The sequence below is a fragment of the Coenobita brevimanus genome, chromosome 76 (assembly GCF_032717465.1).
Source record: "Coenobita brevimanus isolate Jiangsu-jjx chromosome 76, ASM3271746v2, whole genome shotgun sequence".
Lineage (NCBI taxonomy): Eukaryota > Metazoa > Arthropoda > Malacostraca > Decapoda > Coenobitidae > Coenobita > Coenobita brevimanus.
In genome coordinates, this window is record NC_137029.1 from 25,285,000 (window position 1) to 25,310,109 (window position 25,110).

Here is a 25,110-nt window from a genome sequence, read left to right on the forward strand (position 1 = left end):
GGTCAGGTAACAAGATGTCCGCACAAGGCCTCTTCGGTAAGTGAAAAAGAATACCACTCTGTGTGTGTGTGTGTGTGTGTGTGTGTGTGTGTGTGTGTGTGTGTGTGTGTGTGTGTGTGTGTGTGTGTGTGGAAAATTCTCTCATAGCTTATTTATAAAATGAAAGAGCAGTTGTAATAAGTGTACTGTAGAAGGGGTTGTTGAACTAAGAATTAGTCAATACCTCTTGTAATAGTAAGAGAGGCTAAGTAATGGAAAAAATATTATTATTATTTGTCATTATTACTATTTGTATTTTTATTATTATTATTATTATTATTATTATTATTGTTATTATTATTATTATTATTATTTCCTACTGGTATTACGTCATTTGGACGCTAAATACTGTTAAATGCATCAAGGCACTTTTTTTTTTTTTTTTTTTTTATGCGAGGAAGAAGGAACCAAAGGCATGAGCCCGCAGTAACAGTTCCCTCCAAGAGAAAAACAAAATACAATAGAGAGCCAAATTCAAGATCCGATCATTTTGAGATGCCTGGACACACTACGTTTGAAAGACTGGAGATCATAGGCAGAAGGAAACACAGACAGAGGGAGACAGTTCCAGAGCTGACCTGTTGCATAAATGAAAGACTGGGAGTAACGGTTAACTCTTGCATTAGAGAGTTGGACAGAAAAGGGATGAGAGTTTGCTGCCAGACGGGTGCTACGCGCCCGTCGTAGAGGTGGAGGAATGCAAGCAGACAGTTCAGAGGAGCAGTGACCATTAAAGTAGCGATAGAAAAGAGATAAAGATGCAACAGTGCGACGAAGAGACAGAGGTTGAAGGGAGTCAGTAAGAGGAGGAGAGTTAATGAGACGAAAAGCCTTTGACTCCACCCTATTGAGAAGAGCTGTATGTGGGGAGCCTCCCCACGCATGAGAGTTGTACTCCACACAGGGGCGGATAAAATCCCGTGTATAGAGTCAACAATTGTGCAGGGGTAAAGAAAGAGCGGAGTCGCAGTATTTCCAGATCCAGAGATAAATGCCTAATTGCTAGATCCGGTGAGGGAAGCGCAAAATTGCTAGATAGTTACCAGAAAAGCTAAATTTACCTTTTTCCCCCTCAGGTACACCCGGAGATCTATAAGAGGGACACAGAGGCACTGCTTGGGGACCTCCTGCCCCACGACGACTCCGTGAACGACAGGGCACCGGGCTCGAGGTGGGTGAGGCGCGAAGGGACTGCAATTGGGATTTATTTTTATATTTATTTTTTTTTAATCTGTTGAGCTCGGGTATACCTTTGTGTCGTATGGAAGATTTTTTTTTTACACCTTGGAGCCTGGGATATCTATGTTTTTAGTGTTCGCCATCTCCTGACGACTATATTTACGAAGGGGTATTGTAAGAGCGAGTAGTGAGAGGAAAACCATTAAGGACATTGAAACAAGTATCGTTTGTGAATACAAGAATATTGAGGAAAATTAGTAATGTCGAAGAAAGTTTTCAATATATAATAGGAGTTATCAGTGGGAAACTGGCAAGGATAATCAAATGTGTGAATGGATAAGGAGGAATGTGGGAAAAATTAATAAGGACATATTAGGTGTTTAAATGAAAGTGTGGGAGGAGAGAGAAAAGAAAACTGGTAATGACAGAGTAGTACTTGTGAGTATGAATAGGGTACGAGAAGTGGTAAGGACAAAAAGTACTATGGATAGAGGGGAGGGGGGAGATGAAAATTGTAATGACCAGGAAGTTTGTAAGAGTAGTGAGAGGAAACTTGGTAAGGACAAAGAAAGTAATGTTTGATTGGAAGGGGAGAGATGAAAACTGGTAAGGACACATGAACAGTGACTCTGAATGTGGTTGGCAGTAAGAATGTGCACCTAAATAAGATCGTTTGGAATGAACTTCTAAATCAAAAGGTAAGTGGCTGGTATGCAAGTGGAAGAGACAGAAGGTTGATATGTTAACCCTTTTAACTTAAGGATGCAATTTTTATTTCATTCGTGCTAGCTCTGGACAGCTGTATTTTATATTTGGAGAGACCTTTCGAGATAGAGAAGTTAGATCGTCATTAATACCTCTAACATGAGTGATCTTTTTCTAAGTTAAATATAGTTGTCTGGATGTAGCAGAGATAAACTAAAATAATACTTCATTGAGCAGAAAGAGTTAAAATGAAAAGGAGGAAGGGCCATCATCTGACTCTCATAAAAATATTGTTTACCATTCCTTTGCTTTAGCATCCGAAATCGGTTAGTCTGCTCATTTGCCCATCAGCCATTGGTCAGCTCCTGTAGTTGTGACCTCAGACATACCAGAACGTGGGCCCAGTGTACTGTAGGAAAGCAGACACTTCGGTTTGGCGCTCCAGATCTTTTACTAAGATTATGTTGAGTGATTGCTCTCGTGTTGTGAGTGGGGTACATGAGGTGATTATGTTGTAGTGTTTGAACTTTGGGGCATCTTTGCAGTAAATGTATAGCAGATTGTTTGAGAGTTGCATTTTCTGTTGGTTCTGAAGCAGGTAAGGGTCGTGGCTAATTCGTGACGGTATTACTCGGCAAATACCAACCCAATGCAGTTAAAATGTTAACCCCTTTCATGCCATTCTTCTCCCCTTAGGATTCGTGAGTTGTATTGTGTCGGTAGTGAAGCAGCAGTGGTTATGGCTAACTGTTGATAATTTGTTTAAGTGGAGACTAACCATGTACTGGCAAATTATTAACCCCTGCCCTTTTCGCTATTCTCCCCCAAGGTTGTTATCCTCAGACGGGGTGACGCGAAGTCTGTGGGGCTCCACCTTTGGGTCCACCTTTAGAAGGGAGGGTGCCATGTTCCGCGGCGACCCCCCTTCCACCTATCTTCAGGCCGTCCCACAACACGTCCTCAACTCCGCTCACACCTCACTTTACCACTGCCAAGTTCTGAAGGTGAGGCAGATTCACTTGCTTTCTGAAGGTGTTGGCATACTGATAGATAAAGAATAAAGATTGTAGTAAATCTTCAGTCTTGCTAGCATACTTCTCAGTCTACCCCTGCAAAGTTCTTAAGGTTTGGTAAATTCCAGGTGCCATTTCTTTTACTGTGAGATTTTTCATGCGTGAATGACATTAGAAGGTGCTATAATGTTGCAAGATACAGTAAATAAATAAGCAAACTCCAGAATGTTTGTAATATACGCCTCATTCTACCATTGCCAGGTCCTTGAGGTTGTGTGAGGCACAGATTCACAGATATCGCCAAATGTACTTTCCATGATTACAAATTTAGTTCAGAAGGTGGTACATTGTAGCTAGATTAAACTGAATAATACTTTTGGGCACACCTTCGTCTATCCATAACGTCATCGCTGCTATTACATTTTCTTTTCAATACTTGCTTCAATATCTCGAGTATTTTCTTTTGCCTAGAAAAAACTGAGGTTGAAGGGAATAAGTATAATATTTACTCACTCCAGTTTAAGAAATCTATAGTAACCAGAACAAAATAATCAGAAGGTAACAGTAATGAATAATATGTCGTCGGATTTACGGGGTTAACCTCCACAGCCCGAAGACATCATTGTTTTTTTATACATGCTGCCTTGCAGCGATTTTATTCAGCTTGTAATAGACTATTTGAACTGGAAGAGCAACGTAGCTCTTCATCACCAGGGGATTCTCCTAAAGTCGATTATATCATCTGGTAGCAACAAGACAAAATTATCATAGTACTGCAGGGGCTAAGGGTATTCGTTTTGTTATCAAGTCAAAGAAGACTAAATGATGACTCCAATTCGAAAAGCATATTGTAAGGTGGATAAAGTCGTCAGTGGACACTGAATAAAATAAGACTGAAGATGTGCAATTAGAGGACAGGGGAAGAATTGGATGGAGGTTAGGCACAGAAAAATTGGGGCAGATAAAATTTACATAATTGTAAACTAATGTGAGGCATCAGATTACCATATAAATTAACACTTAACTGCCTTTATACCATGGAGGGGAAAGTCTCAGCTGGACTTTTCTCAGCATTATTAAATAACTGTTTGCACCTTTTTTAATATTTATAGTCATCATTAAGGATCCGGACATCTGGTGGTCCAGTGGAGTATGGTGATCCAGCTGGATGTATCCCATAAAGATATAAATCCGAGGGACGGATGAAGTCTATTACTTATACAATGCCTCTCAAGTGAGCGACTGGTCACTCGCCATCAGTCTGAACTAAGTAGTTTTACACTTCTGATAGGACAGTACTATATACTAGGTGCATGTTGCCCCGCCATGGCCCTGAAGACGAAGTTGCAAATGATCCTCACCATGTGTAGCGGATTCTTTGTTATGCGCTGATCTCAGGGTTTCCAACCACTCTGTTAAAAGTTGTGATCTTTTAACTGGAAGATATTAAGGTGCAGCTTAGCATCACCCACATCCAAACCCACACTCACACCCACACCCACATCCACACTCCACACCCTCACCCATCCCTCACTCCCGCATCCATACCCATACCTAAACCTCGCCCACACCTAAGCCCTCACCCTCACCTGTCGCTTTTCCACACCGCCTAATAAGGCAGCAACAAAGGCGCGTATTTGTGTTATTTATATTATTACTATTATTGCTTTTTGTGGTAGGTGGGGGCGCTCACCATCCACTTACTCGATGTAGTACTGCTCTTGGGTGTCTGCCCTTTCCTGTCCTCCTCCTTTCTTTCCTTCCTCATCTGTCTCTTTACATCATTCTCTCCTTCCCTTCTGTCTACGGGTGGGTTTACACTCCCTCATCTGTCTTTCTTTCCTCTTCCTTCTGCCTATGGGTGACTCAACACTGAGTGACAAACCAAATGGTTTTCTGTACACCAGGAAGCCATTTACTACGCTGGGTGGTAATCATGTAACCAAATTATGGCACCTGGTGGTTTAGTGGGTAATTACGGCTCTCCAATCGGATTGAGCCGGTGAAGGTCTATATCCAAGGGGCGGTTGGGGTTTATTGCTCATGTAATGTCACTCAGGGATGAGCGAGGCTGGTCACTCTCATCTTAAATGTCAGGACCAACTTACCTAGCCCCGAGCTCCTACGCTCCTCATGGGGCAACATAGTATTGAATGATGGATGGATGGATGGATGGATTGTCACTGTTACAATTATTATGTCAGTTTGCTAGTTTCCAGAGGGATGTATCGAAAGTGTCTTGAGGGCTTAAATTACTGCAATTTGATTGCCCTTTCTAATGATACCAATTTTATGCATAATACTCTAAATATAGAAGTTTGCTGTATGGCCTTGATTTTTTTTTATTATGACCTTGGGATTGACCTGTGTGTGTCGACCGGTAGGACAACGGCACACTTTCAGCCTGAGGGGATATGATTTGACACCTCAGTCGTCCAAATCAGCCAGTATTGCGGCGTGAGCGTAAACAAACGAACGGGCGGATTGAAAACGCTCATTCTCACTCGGTCCTAGGCTCTCAACTTAGCCTTTGAGAATAAATCACTAAGGAGGATGTGCTTAACCCTTCATGTTCACGACAACTTCATAATTCTGTTTAAGAACCTTTTGACCTGACGCGAATACAACTCATGATATTAAATTCATTAAAAGTGGTCCCAGTCGCGGGACAAAAACCTACGGATAAAGAATTATAACCCCAGTTTTATCGACATCAAAAGCGATATTTTTTTCTTTTTCCGCAGTAGTGTTGGGAGGCTTTAAAAATGATGTCAGACAATTATGCGCTGAAAAGAGGCTATTATATTCTGTTTGTGCTTTATATTATATTCATTTTTTTGCACCCCACTTACCATACAGTGGTTCCCCCATTACCTCACACGCTGGTGACACATTTTCTGCTATAATTGGTGCGTGGGCCTTATTCTGTCCTTATCTCTCAGCGTAATGGTTTTGTTCGTGTTTCCTTCTCTCTCTCTCTCTCTCTCTCTCTCTCTCTCTCTCTCTCTCTCTCTCTCTCTCTCTCTCTCTCTACCTTTGCCATCACCTCCTTTCTCACTTTAAATATTTAATGATAACCTTTCCATAGCTCGCTACCACCATCTTTTACGTAACCTTCCCCCCACCCACACACACACAAAGAGAGAGAGAGAGAGAGAGAGAGAGAGAGAAACACCCTCTAGTCGACACCCTGCAATTATCTTTAATCACACCTCTCCCAATTAATATCCCCCCACCAAACCCCCAGCTACTCTCACTTCCCCGTAGGTCTCCCCTCCACCACCACCACCACCACCACACCTCACTCTGCTTTATCCCTCCCCTACCACACCCCTCCCTTATCACACCCCTCCCCTACCACACTCCTCCCCAACCACACCCCTTCCCAACCACACCCCTTCTCTACCACGCCCCTCCCCAACCTCATCCTTCCAGTCACATGGCCTTCTCTCTACATAGCTTCCCTCTACATACCTTCCTTCTGCATACCTGTCCCTCGCACACCCTTCCCCTCACATACCCTTCTCACATACACTTTCCTTCCTCATATATCCTTTCCCTTCACACTTTCCCCTTACACATCATTTTACCTCACATAACGTTCCCCTCACATGATCTTCCCCTCACATAATCTTCCCTTCACTTACCCTCCCCCCTCACATGCCTTCCCCTCACATACCCGTCCCCTCACAGACCCATCTCGCATACATTCCCAAAAATATTCTCTTTCCCTTCACACTTTCCCCTTACATATCATTTCCCCTCATATACCCCTCTTCAAACATACCCTTCCTCTTACATACTCTTCCCTTTTTGTACTTTTCCCCTGTCACAACCCCTCCTTAAATATCTCAACCCTACCACAACCCCCCACCCGCAGCATCTCTTCCCCCTACAACCCTCCCTTCCACCACCGTAACAGCTTACCTTCCCACACCCCTCTTTCCCCACCACACCTTCACTCACCCACTACACCATCCTCATCCTCCCACTACACCATCCTCATCCTCCCACTACACCATCCTCATCCTCCCACTACACCATCCTCATCCTCCCACTACACCATCCTCATCCTCCCACTACACCATCCTCACACCCCCATTACACCAGCCTCATCCCCCCACTACACCCTCCTCACACTGTTTCACCCCTCACCTCGGAGCCTCCCAAACCCTCTCATTACTATCTCACTCCTCACCCTCAGCCGTAATTCTGCCACGCCTTTTTATCGCCATGTCCCTCTGTTCACCATGCCCTTCCCTCCACCACTACGCCATCCCTCAGTTCGCTCCACACCGTGAGACTCTTTCTGTCTTCCTTTATAACCCATCCACCTCACACCTCCACCCTTCCTTGCATACCTCCCTCTCCCTCTATATATCTTTACAACCCTTTCACGTGCTACTTACCCTCTCGCACCAGCACCCCATACTCCCTCTTCCATACCCCCCCACTCCATAAATCCCTCTGCCTCCCTACCTATCCCTTCACTACACCACCCTATAAACATCACTTTATTTCCTCTACAGTTACCCATGCCATCCCTCTCCTTTCAGCTGGCAATCCGTGGCAAGGCGCCGGACGGACCCCTCAAAATAAAAATCAAACATGAGGTAAGATGTTTTAATATCCCTGCTACATATTTTTTTTTATAGCCATAACACGTGTACTGTATTTCTGTCTATCCGCCTTGTTTCCTGACCATTTTATATTTTGGGGGATACCCGTCAGGCGAACCCTTATTTTTCTTGACGTTATTGAGTTTTACATATTATCTCCAGGACCTGTATTTGCTGTGTAAGTAAATATGTTTGTTTCTCTAGTGTCTTCAGAACTGGCAAAGCCACTCTAAATTATTATTATTATTATTATTATTATTATTAATAGTAGTAGTAATGCTATTGTAATTTGCTGTTACTACGATTGTAATTAGTACTGGATCGGTTGTAGCAGCCGTGGCTCAGTGGGTTAGAGCGCTCCGGTCTGGCCGAAGGGTCGGAGGTTCGAGTCCACCTAAGGGTCGTTGGTAGGCATCAGGAAGGGCATCTGGTCATAAAGTGCTACACGCTCCAAACCTAAGTCCTCTACCCAGGGACAACACCTTAGCCCTTATAAAAAATAAGGGGGGGGGGGGATTTGGCGTAAGGGATTGGGCGTAAAACTATTAGAAAATATAGTAGTTGTAGTAGCAGCATTGGTGTGAACTGCAACCGTTAACATAAGCAAATTAGGGAAAGGTCGTGATGATGATGATGATGATTCTACCCTTTCCCCCACCCCACCCCCCAGACCAGGAAGCTAGCAGAGTTGAGCCTATTCCACGAGCAGGAGAAGGGCGTATCAGAGCACAACGTAGCTGACCTTGACCTTACCTTCTCCATCCACGATCAGGTTAGTCGAGAAAATATTTGTGTGATTTATTTTATTTACCTTTACTTTTTTTTTTTTTTCCATTCATTTTATTTGCCCAGTTAAAGTGCATCTCAAAATTATGTACCTTATTGTATTGCTTCCGACTTGATTTCGTTTCCATGTTAATACATTTTGGCGTATGAAATTGGTGATATTATAGTTTTTTATTTGATTTATTTCTTAATTTACCTTACTGAACTGCGTCCGTGTTCATGTTCTTTATTTCTCAGCTATGTTTTATTTACTTTAGTGAGTGCTTTATGTGATTGTGTTCCATATGTGAATTGCTTCCGTGTGCATTTGCTTTCTTTCTCAGATGTTTTATTCACCGTGTTGAATATCCTTCTCGTTTGGTATCGTTATTTTTGCTTTATTTTGCTCACATTATTGATTTTATTTATCTGCTGCATCTTATTTAGCATATCGAATTTCGTCCATATTCATGACTTTTAAACGTCTGCTTCATTTTATTTACTGAAATGCTACCCTTTATTTCATTTATCTTATTTACCTTATTGAATTGTTTGTGTTCATGTTCTTTATTTTTCATGTTCATGTTGTGGACTTTATTGAATTCCCTCCGTATAATAAGTCCTTCCTAGATGTATTTTATTTACCGGTTTAAATGCCCTCCTTGCTCTGTTCTTTATTTTTCTGCTTTATTTATTTATCCTAATAATTTTCGTGAGCATATTGTGTATTTCTCTGCTTCATTTTATTTACCATATTGCATTGCGCCCGTATTCCTGTTCTGTATTTATTGGAAGATTTTTTGTTTTTTAAACATTTTTATATGTATTTACCTTATCACATTGCTTCATTGTTAATGTTTCTCTCTCTCTCTCTCTCTCTCTCTCTCTCTCTCTCTCTCTCTCTCTCTCTCTCTCTCTCTCTCTCTCTCTCTCTCTCTCTCTCATTTTTACCTAAATGAATTGCTTCCATGTTGATTTTCACAGCCTTAATGAATTGCTTCCTTACTCATTCTTTATTTCTCAGGTATATATTATTTCCCTTACTGAACTGCATCCATGTTATTAGTCTTTATTTCTCGTTCGATTTTCTTCTGCTTTATTGCTTCCATGTTTTATTGGAAAGTTCTCGGATTTTTTCCTTAATGAATTGCTCATCTGTTCATATTGTTTATTTTTCATATTCATCATATTTATGTTGCTGTATTCTTTTCATATTTATATTTTTCATTTCTTAGATTAATTCTTTACACATTATTGAACTGCTTGTATGTTTTAATCTTATTGTGCCATAATAATTTCATCCACATTACTGACATCTTTTAGTGTTCTGGTCTTTATTTCTCACGCATTTTGTTTACCATTTTAAATTGCTTCTGTGGTTAGTATGCATATTGTACGTACAAGTTTTATATTTTATTTTATTTATTTTATATTTTTTATTTTTCGTAATCATATCTAATCTTGTGTTACACCATAAGGAGCGTAGAAACCCGGGGCAAGGCAAGTTGGTCCTGACATTTAAGATGAGAGTGACCAGGCTCACTCATCCCTGAGTGGCATTACGTGAGCAATAAACCCCAACTATCCCTTGGATATAAACCTACACAGGCTCAATCCGGCTGGAGCGCCCTAATTATCCACTAAACCACCAGGCGCCATAGCTTGGTTATATGGTTACCATCCAGCGTAGTAAATGGTTTCCTGGTGAACAAGAAACCATTTGGCGTGTCACTCGGTGTAGAGTCACCCGTAGACAGGAGAAGAGGAAGGCAGGAATTTGTTCGGAGCCCATTCTCCCCAGTCCGAATAAATCTGCCAGAAGGGTTTCTTCGAAGTTCGAGGAGTTCATCCTCCATTTCTTGCTCGTATTCTCTGCACAAAATAGTTAGGAAAAAAAATACTTACAATTCTTCGACTTATCCTATCTAGTTAAACGCCGTAATCTCGCTGAGGATGGCCACAAATCGCGTCCATATCACCCTTTCTTCCGCTTCAGGAAAATGAATACGAAGTTCTATCACCATTGACACGAGAGTTCATACTTACGAACATTTCTGAGCTTAAGTTGTTTATAAGAAGGTTTGTTTATTAATTATTTCTCTATACAGATAACAAACTCTTCTCAGTTAAACTAGACTGGAAACTTTTGATAAACACGAAAAACAAAGTGACATATAATAGTAAACGAGTAGAAACACATTTTTTCGGCAAATTTTGAGTCGTATTGTAAGTAGTTTCGGAACATCGTAATACCTCTTCCCTAGTAGTTCATTCTTCACATTATGCCTCAATATCGCCTCGAATATTAATGAAGCAAGTGAAATCGATATCGAAACGACATATATACAACAGAATGAGAAGGTATAATACCAGTAAGTAAAGTAAATCGCTGAGGAAGTGTTACGAAGTCTCTTGTGCCACTTAGAATTCGAGTCTTAACATCTTGATTCTGGTGACGCATTTTTTTTCACTATTCCTGCTACTTAAGTGATTTTCTTCCCGTATTGAAGAGGTTAATGAAGACTATGCAAATCCCCAAGTTCGAGAAATCTCTACTTAACTGACCAAAATCATCATGAGGTTGAAAAAGAGGAAAGAAAAAATAAGTCAGTGAATCGAAGGGGTTAAGTTCCCTGATTACGAACCCAGATCCTTCAAATTACCCCATTGCCTATTTAAGATATTCAGCAACCACTCCTGTAGATCATTCAGCTTGTTTACTAGATATTCCTCTTTCCTTCTTTCAGTCCGTATCCTTTTCGTTCCTCTGAATTCTTGTTTGATCAGCCATCCTTAGATTATTTAGTTTCTGTCAGTGTCTCATTTCGTCTCGTTACTAATTTTTTACATATTGTCATTCTTCATAAGTTACTCTTCTGCCTAAATATATTTCTCTTGCTTACCTTCTTTCTTTCACTCCTCCCTTCCTTCAGTTTTGCTTGCATGCTTCCTTCCTTCATTTCATGCTTGCTTGCTTCCTTCCTTTCTTCCTTCCTTCCTTCCTTCATTCATTCATTCATTCTATCCTTCCTTCCTTCCTTCTGTCCTTCCTTCCTTCCTTCCTTGAAGTCATATCTTTATTATATTCTTACTTCTTAGAAAAATCTTGACTACTTTCGGGGTTACGTATATAGTTTTGTTAACTCTTTAACTACGGAGAACCCTTCGAAGCCGAATGAAATAATCTTTGCGGAACAATTTTTTTTTTTAAGTCATCCAAAAGATAAGTGTATTGAAATGAGTTTAGTTTACTTCCGTATGTCAGCACTGATAAAAAAATTTAAAAAAAAAAAAAAAAGCTAATCTCTTCACTATAATTGGGTGAAAAATTGTCATCTCTACGTCGTCAGTGCTAAGTAACATTAGATTAATGCTAGAATATGACGCAAGTCACGAAGAAGTGTTGTGGATGCAGGGTCGTAGTATTGTTTTATTCTGGAATTGATCTGCGTGAAATAGGCAGCAGAAAGAACAAGAAGTGAATGAACAGTAGTAAAGAAAAATTACATTAAATAATATCATAGTGCTCCCCTTTATCGGTATTTAGTGTCTTTCAATAGCATTTTTTTTTATTTTGATATTCGAATGTAGGTTGTAGTTACCGTAGACTTTGCCTTTGAAACTTGTAACAGTTAGTTACTCGTAGAGACAAACTTCGGCAAAAATTTAGCATCTTTCTTTACTTCCCTCTGGTGGCGAATATTATATGGCTGAGAGAGGCTTGGTATGTTTTTATGCCCATAGCTAATTCTCTGTGATAATCTGGCATGCTCAAAGTGTGAAGTAGACGCAGTATAATTGTAGAAAAAAAAATCGACAATGACTGTGCCCTCCGTTGAAGTTAATTAAGTGCGGAAGGAAAAGCGGCATGATAACAATTTTTAAAATAATGTTTGCTTTAGTTTACTACCTATACACGTTTACTCGAAGAATATTTTCAAAGATATTTCAAAGCGCTTGTCATGAAACAGAAAAGTTACATAACCCATTTCCATCATGATTTTAGTAGTGGTGTAAGCACTGTAAACACTGCAGTGAGTTTGTTAACACTTTACAAAGATCGCTAACCCCTCTCCAGCTCAGTTGATGGCAGAGTGTGCTCATATTAGAGGGTTGATTTGATTAATAACCAAGGAGACTCGGCTCAGTTGATGGCCAGGTGTAGTCATATAAGAGGGTTGTTTTAACTAGTAACAAAGGAGACTCATTCCTACCTCATAACCAAGACTCGTCGAATTTCATGCTTTTTTTAGTACTTCAAGTTGTGAGTGACCCAGTTGCGTCAGAGGAAGACAAACCCAATATGTGAGCTTCCTTACACCATCGCTCAGTCAGTCCATTGATACGTCCCTTAGGTTTTTATTTTTATTATTATTTTTTTTTTAACAGATCTTCCCTCCGCGTCCTCCTTTTTGCCGACTACTGTTGAAAGGCGTCTCTTTAAAGACGTGAACATCTAAAGAAAAAAAAATCTTAGTCGCACTTTGGGGTAGCTCGCTCTCTTTATTTTGCTGTGCCTTTATATGACGCTGAGAGAGAGAGAGAGAGAGAGAGAGAGAGAGAGAGAGAGAGAGAGAGAGAGAGAGAGAGATTAATGTAGTGTGGAAGGATTTTATGGGGTAATAACCGTGACAGGCTAAGATGTTCATCCGACACACAAATCATACAAACACCCCTGTGTGTGTGTGTGTGTGTGTGTGTGTGTGTGTGTGTGTTTAACTCTTTCATGGTCTACATAACTCTAGTATTCTCTTCCACTAATACTACATATTCGATTAAGAGCAGTGCTTCTTAAGCTATATCAGTGTCATTCACCCTCGAGTAAAAATTTCCATTCTCCCGCCACTAAATTTCTGTTTTTCTTTTTCCTACCCTACCTTGTGTGTATATGATTCATTTTGTCACATGAGCAAAAAAAAAAAAAAAAAAAAAAAAAAACAAGGAGGGGGGGAGGGACAAGCTTATTTCTTAAGTGTTAATTTAATCAAGTTTTTAAACGTCCTAAAATTTCGCAAAGCTGTGAGTGATACTGTATATATATATATATATATATATATATATATATATATATATATATATATATATATATATATATATATATATATATATATATATATTTATATATATATATATATATATATATATATATATATATATATATATATATATATATATATATATATATATATATATATATACATTCTTTTTTCTAGTTTACATCAGCAAGTCTTAGAACATTGATTCTTCGAGACAGTGCTTCCCTATTGTGTATGTTTACTACAAAACAAAAATGACGAGCAGAATAGTCTTACACATATGCTTTTGATAATCAGTGGCCAAGAAGTTCCTGCATTTCTGTGATAAGGTTCTTAAACTGAGGTTCAGTGTTCTCCAAAGCTACCCGTATTACCGAAGTAACATACTGAAGTGAATTTCCTTTTTTTATTTTCACTTCTACTAAGGTCGATAGTCCTAGTTCAGACAGGAAAGTTATTATTACTTGTGGCTGAAGGGCCTTCCAAGCAATTGATTTTTATTTAGGCAAAGCAAGTAATCCAACCTGTAAGTCTCCAAGGTTGGAGTAAATCCTCCAGTGGTGCCATTTATAAAATTATAATCCTATTAGTTCGTGTGGTCTGCCCAAAAATGTTAGAGTAAATTTGGGAACTATCCTGCTATTTGAAATTGGAAAACCGTAGGTAGAGAGAGAAAAACATATCTGATTTCCAGCTCATCTCCCGTTAAAAATCAAGAGGAGCTTACTAACAGCTTTAATGGCAACGCCGTTTTTTTATAATTGAAGAAAAATCAAAATATCTGACTAAATTCAGTCATTCCCCCTTGTTTCATTCACCCTTCATGCACCCCTCCAGTTTAAGAATAACTTTAGTAGGCTACTATATTCAAGCTCGGTACACGAATTCACCCCAACACCCCATTCACAACACAAACAGTCCTTCAACATTAACCTCAGTACAGGAATTCACCCCACCCACAACACAAACAGGCCTTCAGCATAACCCACAATACACGAATTCATCTCATACACCGCATTCACACAACAGAATCCCCTTTAGCTAAACCCTTAGAAAAAAAAAATCATTGGGAGCATCCGACTGAAATGGCCGGAAATCTCGGGTCCATCCGGTTCTCGTCTACTTGAGCCAACAACAACAACACAAGAGGTTTGGTCAGCTGCCTAACTTTCTTAACTGCCGTAGGTCGAGTGGTAGCTGTATATTACATTTTTATGGGTGGCCACTTTTCCTTCGCAGCCTTATCATCTCAACCCTTATTCCTACCTAACAAAAAAAAAAAAAAAAAAAGATTGGGTGAGGCAGGATCCAAAAGTAAAGGAGAAAAAAAGCAGATCAACAGCATACTCGGAGAAATGGGCCACGCATCGCTCAGCCTTAGGAATCCTGGGCACTCCGGATCTGAGGAACGGTTCAGCATCCGATTCTGCATGTATGATCTAGAAAGCCGGTTCTCGTTATTCTCATTATTCACAAATAGAGGACTTAGCATTTCAGTACTAATACTTGCCGACTTTTTTGTTTTATGGTAAGGAAAGGGAGTATATTTAAATAGTAAAACCTCACCCCTGTTATAGGTGGATTTACGAGTAGGGATGATGATAATGATGATGAATAAGAACTGATTTGTCGAATTACGCTAAAATACAGTTATCGTGCTTCTTCCTTCCTCTGCATGTAACTCCTCCTTTCTCCTCCCCAACTCTATTTCCTCCTCCAGCCCGTATAATTCTCCACTCTTACCCCGTATCACTACTCCCCCTTCCCACTTGAGGTTGCTGAGTAAGGGAGGGGCAAAGATTACGGTGACTGTTGAGTAGGGAAGAGGAGGAACGGGGGCTTATGGTTTTTGAGGGTAAGGTGGGGGGTGGGAGTACAGAGGTGGGTCAGGCTGTGGATGGAGAGGAGAGGTGCACACATGAGCAGAGGGGGAATAGGTACGGTATGAGGGGAGGAGTGGGGAAAGGATACAATATGAGGGAAAGGGGGAGGGGAGAGAGTGCAGCATGAGAGGGAGGGGAGGGGAGAGGGTACGGTATGAGATGAAGGGGAAGGGAGAGGGTACGGTATGAGAGGAAGGGGAAGGGAAGAGGAGAGGGCACAGTATGAGGGGAGGGTGAAGGGAAGGGGAGAGGGTACAGTATGAGAGGATGAGGAAGGGAAGGGGAGAGGGCATAGTATGAGGGGAGGGGGAAGGGAAGGAGAGGGGAAGATGATACAGTAAATGGCGGATGGGAGGTGGTGGCAGTTTTGGGAAGGGGGGTAGAGGAGAGAGTGATGGTGATAGTAAGATAGCCCAGGCAGTGCCGAAAAAGGAAAATAGGTTGCTGTGTGAAGGGGAGGGGAAAGGGTGATTGTTGAGTTTTGTGTGAGGGAGAGGGGTGGGGATGGTTGGGGAGTGGAGTGAGGGACGTGGTAGAGAAGGTAGGTCAAGTTTTACAAAAGGAGGGTGGGGGGAGGAAGAGGGTATAGCGTGAGGGGGAAGGGAAAGGGTTTGAGTTGGGAGGAAGGGGAGAGGGATGACGGTGGCTGAGGAGGGGGAGGGAGGGATGAGGGGATTGATAAAGAAGGTAGGTCACATCTTCAAGTAGAGAGGAAGACGAAGCTAAAGTTTGATGGGGAGGGGAAAGAGTTTGACTTTGTAAGATTGGGAGGGGGACGACGATGGTGTGAAGGGGAGAGAGGGGGTGAGGGTAATGATACAGAAGGTAGGTCAAGTCTTAGAGTAGGGAGGGGGAGAGGGTACAGTTGAGGAGGGGAGGGGGGGGAGAGAGGGTGGCAGCCCCTTGGTCAACACTTGGATTTTGAAGGGTGCTTCGTGATCCACGGAGGTGTGTGTGTGTGTGTGTGTGTGTGTGTGTGTGTGTGTGTGCATCGGTGCGTAGGCGAACATGTGCGTGTGTATGTGTAGGGAGAAACTGGTGCTACTTTGTCGATCTTCGGTGTGTGTGTGTGTGTGTGTGTGCATCGGTGCGTAGGTGAATATGTGCTTGTATATGTCCAGGGATATTGGTGCCACTTTGTCGATCTTGTGTGTGTGTGTGTGTGTGTGTGTGTGTGTGTGTGTGTGTGTGTGTGTGTGTGTGTGTGCGTGCGCGTGCGCGCGTTCATCGATGCGTATGTGAATATGTGCGTGCTTATGTGTGCGTGTGTATGTGTAGGGAGGAAATGGTGCCATTGTCGATCTTTCTGTGTGTGTGTGTGTGTGTGTGTGTGTGTGTGTGTGTGTGTGTGTGTGTGTGTGTGTGTACAGTAGGTGTGCCACTTCGTCGACCTATGCGTGTTTGTATGCGTGTGCGTGTATGGGTATGTGTGCGTGCTTGCGTGTATGTGTGAGAGGGGCCTTGGTGCCACTTGGTCGACCTCGATGCAGGGTGTGGCCTTCATGCTCGGCGCCCCCATTGAGAGAGAGAGAGAGAGAGAGAGAGAGAGAGAGAGAGAGAAAAGGTAAAGGGAAATAAATGAGGTTAGAGAGGACATACCAGTGACCAGAGGAAGGAGTGAAAAGGATGAGAGAGAGAGAGAGAGAGAGAGAGAGAGAGAGAGAGAGAGAGAGAGGAAAGGTAAAGGGAAATAAATGAGGTTAGAGAGGACATACCAGTGACCAGAGGAAGGAGTGAAAAGGATGAGAGAGAGAGAGAGAGAGAGAGAGAGAGAGAGAGAATAAAAGCAAAGGAAAGAAACTAGAGAGAGTAAAGAACAGTGGCTAGAGGAAGGAATGGAAAGGATAGGGGAGGAAACGAGAGGATGGGATGTAGAAGTGAAAGGGGGAGAAGGAAGAGGGCAGAGGAGGGAAGGGAAGGGCAGAAAAGAGGGGTGTGAGGGAGATAATATGAAGGGTTGGTATGATAAAAGGTGAAGGGTAGAATTAAGTGCAGCAGTGAGGGCTGGGCTGAGCGTTGTATGGAGAGCAGTGTTAAAAAAAAAAAAAAAAGTTGAAGGAAATAACTGGTGCTATATTCTAACTTTTATGTAAGCAGAAGAAACTTTTATATAAGCAGAAGGGTCGGAAAATTTCATATATATGGACAGAAGTTATCTAAGAATTTTTGCTTATGTTTGCTGTTTTTTTTTTTTTTCTAACCTTTGGCTCCTTCCTTGCATTAAAAAATATATTGTCTTTTTCATTGGCTTTGACTTTAGCTTTCAGTCGTTTTTTCTGCCCACAAGGTTTAGCTTTGGCCATGAATCTTTCAGCACAAAAGCTTTTATGATTCACTCTCAGCTAAATAAAGTAGTGTACATTTAACTGTAATAGAATAGTGGGAGTTTATGGTACCAGGAACAACACTCAGGTTTCTATAACACTCTCAGCTGAATCAGATCATCCGGTGGTTGCTGGAATAGAATACTAGACTTGTCCCGACCATGAGAGGCTAATGACGTAATGGCTGTGATTGTAATTTATCGTCGGTTATCAATATCTAATGTGCATGTTGCCCCAAATTTCAGAGACTACTAGATACCGTTTTATTGCGATATAAGAACATATTTAACTCCGGACTCTCTCTCTCTCTCTCTCTCTGTCTCACACACACACACACACACACACACACACACACACACACACACACACACACACACACACACACACACACACACACACACACACACACACACACACACACACACACACACACACACACACACACACACACACACACACACACACACACACACACACACACACACACACACACACACACACACACACACACACACACACACACACACACACACACACACACACACACACACACACACACACACACACACACACACACACACACACACACACACACACACACACACACACGCTGCGACGTTCCTGCACCAAAAAACTCTCACTGCCAATTGATGGATGTTGTTAATTGCCATTTTGAGGTACATAAGAGCCTTTCATTATCATCCCGACGTCGGAGAGAAATGTGAAGGGGGAAGGAGGGCATGACCTAACCTGACCTAGTTTCTCGACCATCCTAGGGTCATATTTTTTAAAGGATCCTAACCAATTTACTGGATGAAAAAGCATCCATAACAGGTATTATCTCAGGTCGTTTAGGATTTCGTAATTTTTCACATCAGAAATAACTATGGTTTGGTTGTGAAGTGTACGGTACCTGTATGGGTAAAAAGAAGGCGTAGATAATATGTACACAGCTGCTGCCAGTTTCTTATACAGTCCATTATCTTGAATCTGGTGTTTCCGGGTTATATGGTCTTTTTCTCACTGGCATACCTCGTCAGCATAAGAGACTTCGTAATGCCTCTTCCTTAGCGATATTTTTTCCTTCGTAACTTCACTTGCTCTTATATGTTATCTTTGTGTTCCCTCAGGATTATATTATTTTTACTTAGGAAAGAACTGTCGTATTGGGATTTACTGAAGGTCGTATTTAATCTCGTCAGTTTGGAAAGTCCATAGCTAAACGGAATCGTCTGGTGTTGGCAAGAATAAAATGGAAATATGTCCTCGAGTCGAAGAGGTTGAGGCTGATCGATGTGGAGAATAAATCGCTCAAGCACAGGCGTTACAACATCTCAGAAGCCACGAATAAAATAAATATGGCCCATAGTTTTACCATATCCAGTTAACCACGATGACAAATTTTGCATCATATTCTTGCAGCCTTCAAACGATTTTATTCAGTGTAGGAGAGGCTTTACGAACTGGAGGAATCATGCTACACGCAGTGCTTTTTAACCCTTTATGGAAGAGAGGCTTTAAGTTGAATAAAATGGCCAGGGAGAAGCAAAGAATAAGTCACTGTAATTAACGGGGATGTATAAGTTTCTTCTGTCGCCCACGCCACCACTAAGGTATTACGTTTTTTTCTTTTTTATGTGGGAACACTTCTAGGAATGGTTATATCCGTCAGTCACTACTATTTTTTTTTTTTTTTTAATGGAAACGAGGTGCGTCAACTCCCGTAGACTTTAGCGAAGTCTCATAGCACGGCATTGATGGTCATGCATCTACCTGTGGTTGGTTTGTTTTCATCTGCAGGAACTTCTACTGATTTTTTTTTTTTAATCGAGGCAAAGATGTACTTGACAGGTTGGTGATTGGCTGAATGCAACATGTCCGAATAACATTGTTGTGTTTCAAATAATTACTGGTAATGCGAACAGAAACCTACTAACTCGAATACAGCAACGTTTTTCGGACATATTCCATTCAGCCAATCATCGTCAACCCGCAAGTTCATCTTCGCCTCCATAAAAAAATTGAGTCACTCGCAACGTGAAAGTTAAGTCATGATTGCATGAAATTCTGCGTGGCTTAGTTATGGGGTAGGCATGAGTATCCTTGGTTACTAGTCAAATTTACCCTCCAGTCTGATCACTCCTAACCATCAACTGAGCTGAAAGAGGTTACGGATTTTTGTTAGACAAAAACAAAGCGCCTACAGTAATTCTGCACTTGGTGTCGGTGAACTGATGGAAGTGTACGGGAACAGATAACATCTTAACCTTTGATGGTCGGCTCAACATTGGTATTCTATTTCAGCCAAGACCAGGTGCTTTTATTCAGCTGAGCGAGTGAGAGGAACCCGAGAGTTAATATTGTCATCATTAACCCTCTCATGGTCGGGATAAATCATGTATTCTGTTCCAGCTGACGCCAGACGATTATATTCAGCTGAGTGAGTCATAGGTGTCTGAGGGTTAAATTATATCCCAGTATTATCGACCTCTTGTACACCAAAATCGAGAATGCAAATTAGGATTACCAGCTCAATAATGTGGCCACTCTGGCTTCCGATCTCTTGTTTTAATTCACTTGCGTCCTTCTGTTTTATCATTCTAGTTATTTTTCTTTATTATTTTAAAAGAACACGCATAGGCTACATTCTTCCAGTCGTTCATCCCTCCATCTCCTCTGGACTGTGTTATGTTTGTCTTTCTGTCTTTTCATATGCCTGTCTGCATTTTTTTTTTTTTATGCGAAGAAGAAGGAACCAAAGGCCGCGAGCCCGCAATCATTGTTCCTTCCAAGAGAAAAACAAAATACAAGAGAGAGCCAAATTCAAGATCCGATCATTTCGAGATGCCTGGACACACTGCGTTTGAAAGACTGGAGATCACAGGAAGCAGAAAACACAGTCAGAGGGAGACAGTTCCAGAGTTGACCTGTTGCATAAATGAAGGCCTGGGAGTAACGGTTAACTCTTTGCATCTATTTATTAGTGTACAGTCTGTATATTTATGTATCTTTATCCGTTCTTCTGTAGTCGTGCGTGTATCCCAAGATTCAGTTATGACAGAAAGACCTACACACGACCTAAGCCTCACTCAGCTGCGGTTTTTCATCTCATCCCGTCCCGTCCCGTCCCATTTCACCTCTTCTCATCCAGTTCCATCCAATCCCGTCCCATCCCATCCCATCCCATCCCATTCCATCTTATCCCATCCCTTCCATCCCATGTTTACGAGGGTTCGATAGTAGTAGTGCTAGATGAGGGACGCCTTCAATGTGAGTCTGATGGCTGGGCAGAGACTGGAATAGATAACGAAAGATAACGATAGATAACCAAGGACAAAGAAAGGGAAAAACTGTGACCATGAGAAAAAGTTAAAAATATGATGGCGAAGGAAGGAAATAAAAAGGGAAATCGGTTGGCAGACAAATAAATGAAGACATATCGAAGAAAAAAAAAGTTCGTATATGACGAGGTGTGTATGTAAAGTAAACAAAGAAAAGGGAAAAATGATAGCTGTACAAAGAATTGGCTAGCAGTGGGTGAAAAACGACAGTAGATATTATTGATGCCTGAATAGAGGTGCAGGGGTTATGATGGCTGAACAGAATGGTAGAAGATATATGGTAGTTGGTGGAAATCCTGTTCATCAAGTAGAAAGTTTGGCTAGTCTTTCAAGAGTAAAGTGTGACGATGTATTACAAAAATGAACGTATGTGTAATGATCTTTTTTGTGCAGCAGAGAAAGAAGCAAGAAAGGCAGGCAAACAGTTCAAGACATACCTGTGTAGAATTTAGTGGTGAAAGTGACCGGCCCAGGGAGATAGAGCTGCTGGTAATTAAAAGCAGTTAAAGAGAAAATACTCCGCCCAGTGTCCAGCAAGGCCAGACAAGGATGACTGTGCTGCAAAGGAGGGGGGATCACTGGCAGTTAAAAAAAAAAAATGCAAATGGTTGTGTCCGGGTAAACTGGACATAAAGTGGCCAGCTGGGGAAGGCGTGTGATGTTGTAAAGGTGGAGGTAGGACTGGGGCAGGGATGTATGGTACTGCATGTGTTTACACCTCTAGCACTATAATTTGTTGTGCGTGGTTGCTCTCAGGACAGATGGACCGAGGCAAGTGGTAATGTACAGAGTGGAGCTTTATGTGCTACGGTCTCGTAGTGAGGCAGCTGAAAGAGAGAAAACCATCATGGAATGGTTAGTTTTTCCGGGTCACGCGTGACTGACAAAGAGAGAGCAAAATTTTATCAGGCTTATACACGCAACGGTCCCTTCACAAGTTTTAGGACTGTGTTTAAGTTATGAATAGGTTTGTGTGTATATTCCTTCTTTACGCTTACAGGTAGCAAAAGCACTTCACAGTCAAATTAGAATGCATTTTAAAGAGACACTGCGATAAACACAACGGTCCGTGATAATAGTTAATTGTTATGGAGAAATGTTTATCTTTTAAATGTGTAAGGACCCCTAGTAAACACAACTCAAGACCTCTGTTGCATTTCTAGGTGCGAACAAATTGGGGTAAAGAGATATTATGCCCTTTTAACTTTACCTTGGCCTAAAATTACTGCAATCTATCCATCGTGAATACAGAGTTGTAATTATAGATAAGCGCTGGCATATGATACTAGTCACGAAGAAGTACTACTGCAAGAATGCAGAGCCGTAGTGTGCCACTGAGCTCCGTTAAATTACCTGCAAACTGACGAAAGTCTGGGTCAAGTCAGGGTGAAAGAACTCTACATTAAATAACTTGTAAAGGGACTGGAATCTGACCCAAGCTAAAGTTAAGGACGAAAATTTGGGACAAGTTAAGGTGAAAGAACTCTACATTAAATAACAAGCAAACAGACGAAAATCTGTCCCCAGTTAAGGCGAAAGAACTCATTAAACAGTCTGCAAAAGGACGAAAATCTTGGCCAAGCAAAGGTGAAAAAACTCTTCATTAAAAAACCTGCAAAAGAACGAAAATCGAGCCAAGTTTAGGTGAAAGAACTGTACATTAAATAATTTGGGAACGACGAAAATCTGAGAAAGAAAAAGAACTCTGCCATAAATATCCTGTAATAGGACGAAAATCTGGGCCAAGCTAAGGTGAGGGAACTCCCAAGTATTTTTTCGCACACCAGAACTGTAAACAGGTGCCTGGATTAGCTCCCCCAAGGTCAATATATACAAAAATAACCTTGCAGTGGTAGGTGGGTTGGCGGGGGTCATTGCCTTTCTGGTGTGGCTGCTTCTCATTATCCTTTAAAACATTCCTACCCATGTTAGTTTGTTTCACCCTGGGCGCCATGGGGTTTAGCTTCCGCATTGAAGTTGATTTGGACACATTTTTTCCGGGAATGTCCAGGTTAGGTCAGGTTAGGAAGAGTTAGTCTGTTAGGGTTAGGTTAGAGTGCAAGAGTTAGGTTAAGTTAGATCAGGCTGTGAGGTTAGGTTAGGTTTGATTGGGTTAACCAAGTTTCTCTGTTAGATTAGATAAGGCTGGTAGGGTTAGGTTGGTTTAGGAATGCTCAAAATAAAGTAAGAGTCATCCTGTGAAGGGAAAGCTTGGCGTAGAGTACTGAGATGGTTCATGGTGCAGAAATATGAGTCTACGGAAGGCTCGTGTTTTCCTTGTCTAATTCTGATAGTCAAAGATTTATTAAACTTAAGAATACAAGAATTGCTTTGCATGCGCCAACCCACCTACTGCAGGTGTACTCTCATAATATGCTGTTGAGTTCTTTCGCCACGGAGTAAGACCTATACACGTTTTCTGGAGCGCCGGATGTTGTGGTTTTCAGTGTTCAGCAGAAGGAATAGGATAAGAACAAGAGTTATTCTTAAAAAAAAAAAAAAATAAATATATATATATTTCACTCATCTTAAATGTCAAGACCAACTGCCTAGCCCCGGGCTCCTACGCTCTTCATAGGGCAACGTAGGATGGGATGATGGATGGATATATATATATATATATATATATATATATATATATATATATATATATATATACACACACTTGCATTAGAGAATCGATCAAACGAGAGACACAGAGAAAAAAACGTCATAAATATGAGTCGTGCATGAATAAGAGAGCTTCAGGATAAAACAGGTCCAAGTCATAAAAAAGGGACGAATAGAATAACAACGGACCCGTACTGTTAGCAAATAACTATTACGTGTTAAAACTAACAGCCGAAAGATAAATATAATAAGAAGAGTAATAGAATAAAGGTAAACAAAAGAGCTGTAGGAGAGAAATAGAGCTTAGCCGTAGTAGTAGTAGTAACCCCAGGTTCATCAGAATGTGAACCCAGTAGACTCCAGGCTGAAGTTCCTCTCCTACTCCTGCAGTCCACCACCTCCCTTTCAGGGGATAGGGAAGGGGCTGAGGAACGTTTGCATAACCGGGCAGCTGAGCCGCCCAGCTGTACCATCACACGAAGGCGCCTCGCCAGCACCGAACCAATCTGTAAATATGAGATAGAAACATTAGAGGCACACCGCAAATACAAGACGAAGATAAAACTAATAACCGAGTCGTAAATAAAGACGAATGAGACTAAAACCAAGGAGGCGGGCCGTTAATAAAGGACGAATAAGATGGAAAGCAAAGACCGGAGCCGCAGATAAGAGGATACGATAAAAATAAAACAGATGAGATAAAAAATAAAGCCGAACCGTAGACAAAAGACAAAGATAGAACACAGAATCGAGTTATAAATAAAATTCGATACGAGAAAAAATTGAGGTGGGATGGAAATAACCCAAACGGTAAATTAAAGACGAATGGGATCAAAGCAAAGAACCGATCCGTAAATAAAAGACGAGTAAGATAAAAACCAAAGAGCTGGGCTGGAAATAATAGTCGGTACGCTAAAACTAAGAGAAATGAGGGGGAAAAAAATAAACTGAAGTGCAAGTAAAAGACAAAGAGAATAGAAATAAAGAACAGATTCGTAAATAACAAACGAATTGGATAATACCAAAGAACCGAATCGTAAACTGGAAGACGATGCGATAAAAATATATAGGCGAATTGTAGTAAAAATAAAGCCGTGGCGTAAATAAAAGCTGAATGGGCCAAAAGGAGATCCAAGCCGTAAAAATAAAAGAGGAATGGAAGTAGTGACGAGCACAGAGGGATTGGCTGGGATAAATTTGGCGATTCTTCTAGGTTGGCGCCGCGGAAGGAGGAAGGGAGGGGAGGTGTGGAGGGAAGGAAGGGAGGGGTGGAGGGAAGCAGAGGGGAGTGTGTATTGATCCTAGGAGCCAGTGTGGCGCCGGTAACTGACTCCATCCTGTGCTCTCTCTCTCTCTCTCTCTCTCTCTCTCTCACACACACACACACACACACACACACACACACATATATATATATATATATATATATATATATATATATATATATATATATATATATATATATATAAAATCACTCACTCATCTTAAATGTCATTTAAAATCACTCACTCATCTTAAATGTCATTACCAACTGCTTAGCCCCGGGCTTCTACGCTCATGGGGCAATGTAGGATTGGATGATGGATATATATATAT

At 41.3% G+C, this 25,110-nt stretch overlaps 1 protein-coding gene across 1 annotated transcript in view; it reads left to right on the plus strand.

Annotated features, from left to right (window-relative positions):
• The window catches only part of LOC145408201 (uncharacterized), a 126,815-nt gene that overhangs the window by 55,651 nt on the left and 46,054 nt on the right, over positions 1-25,110 (plus strand). Inside the window, exons 6-9 of the mRNA XM_080278956.1 lie at positions 1,116-1,210; positions 2,753-2,927; positions 7,493-7,549; positions 8,226-8,327. Of these exons, the coding sequence (XP_080135082.1) occupies positions 1,116-1,210; positions 2,753-2,927; positions 7,493-7,549; positions 8,226-8,327 (429 nt within the window). The remainder of the gene's footprint in view (positions 1-1,115; positions 1,211-2,752; positions 2,928-7,492; positions 7,550-8,225; positions 8,328-25,110) is intronic.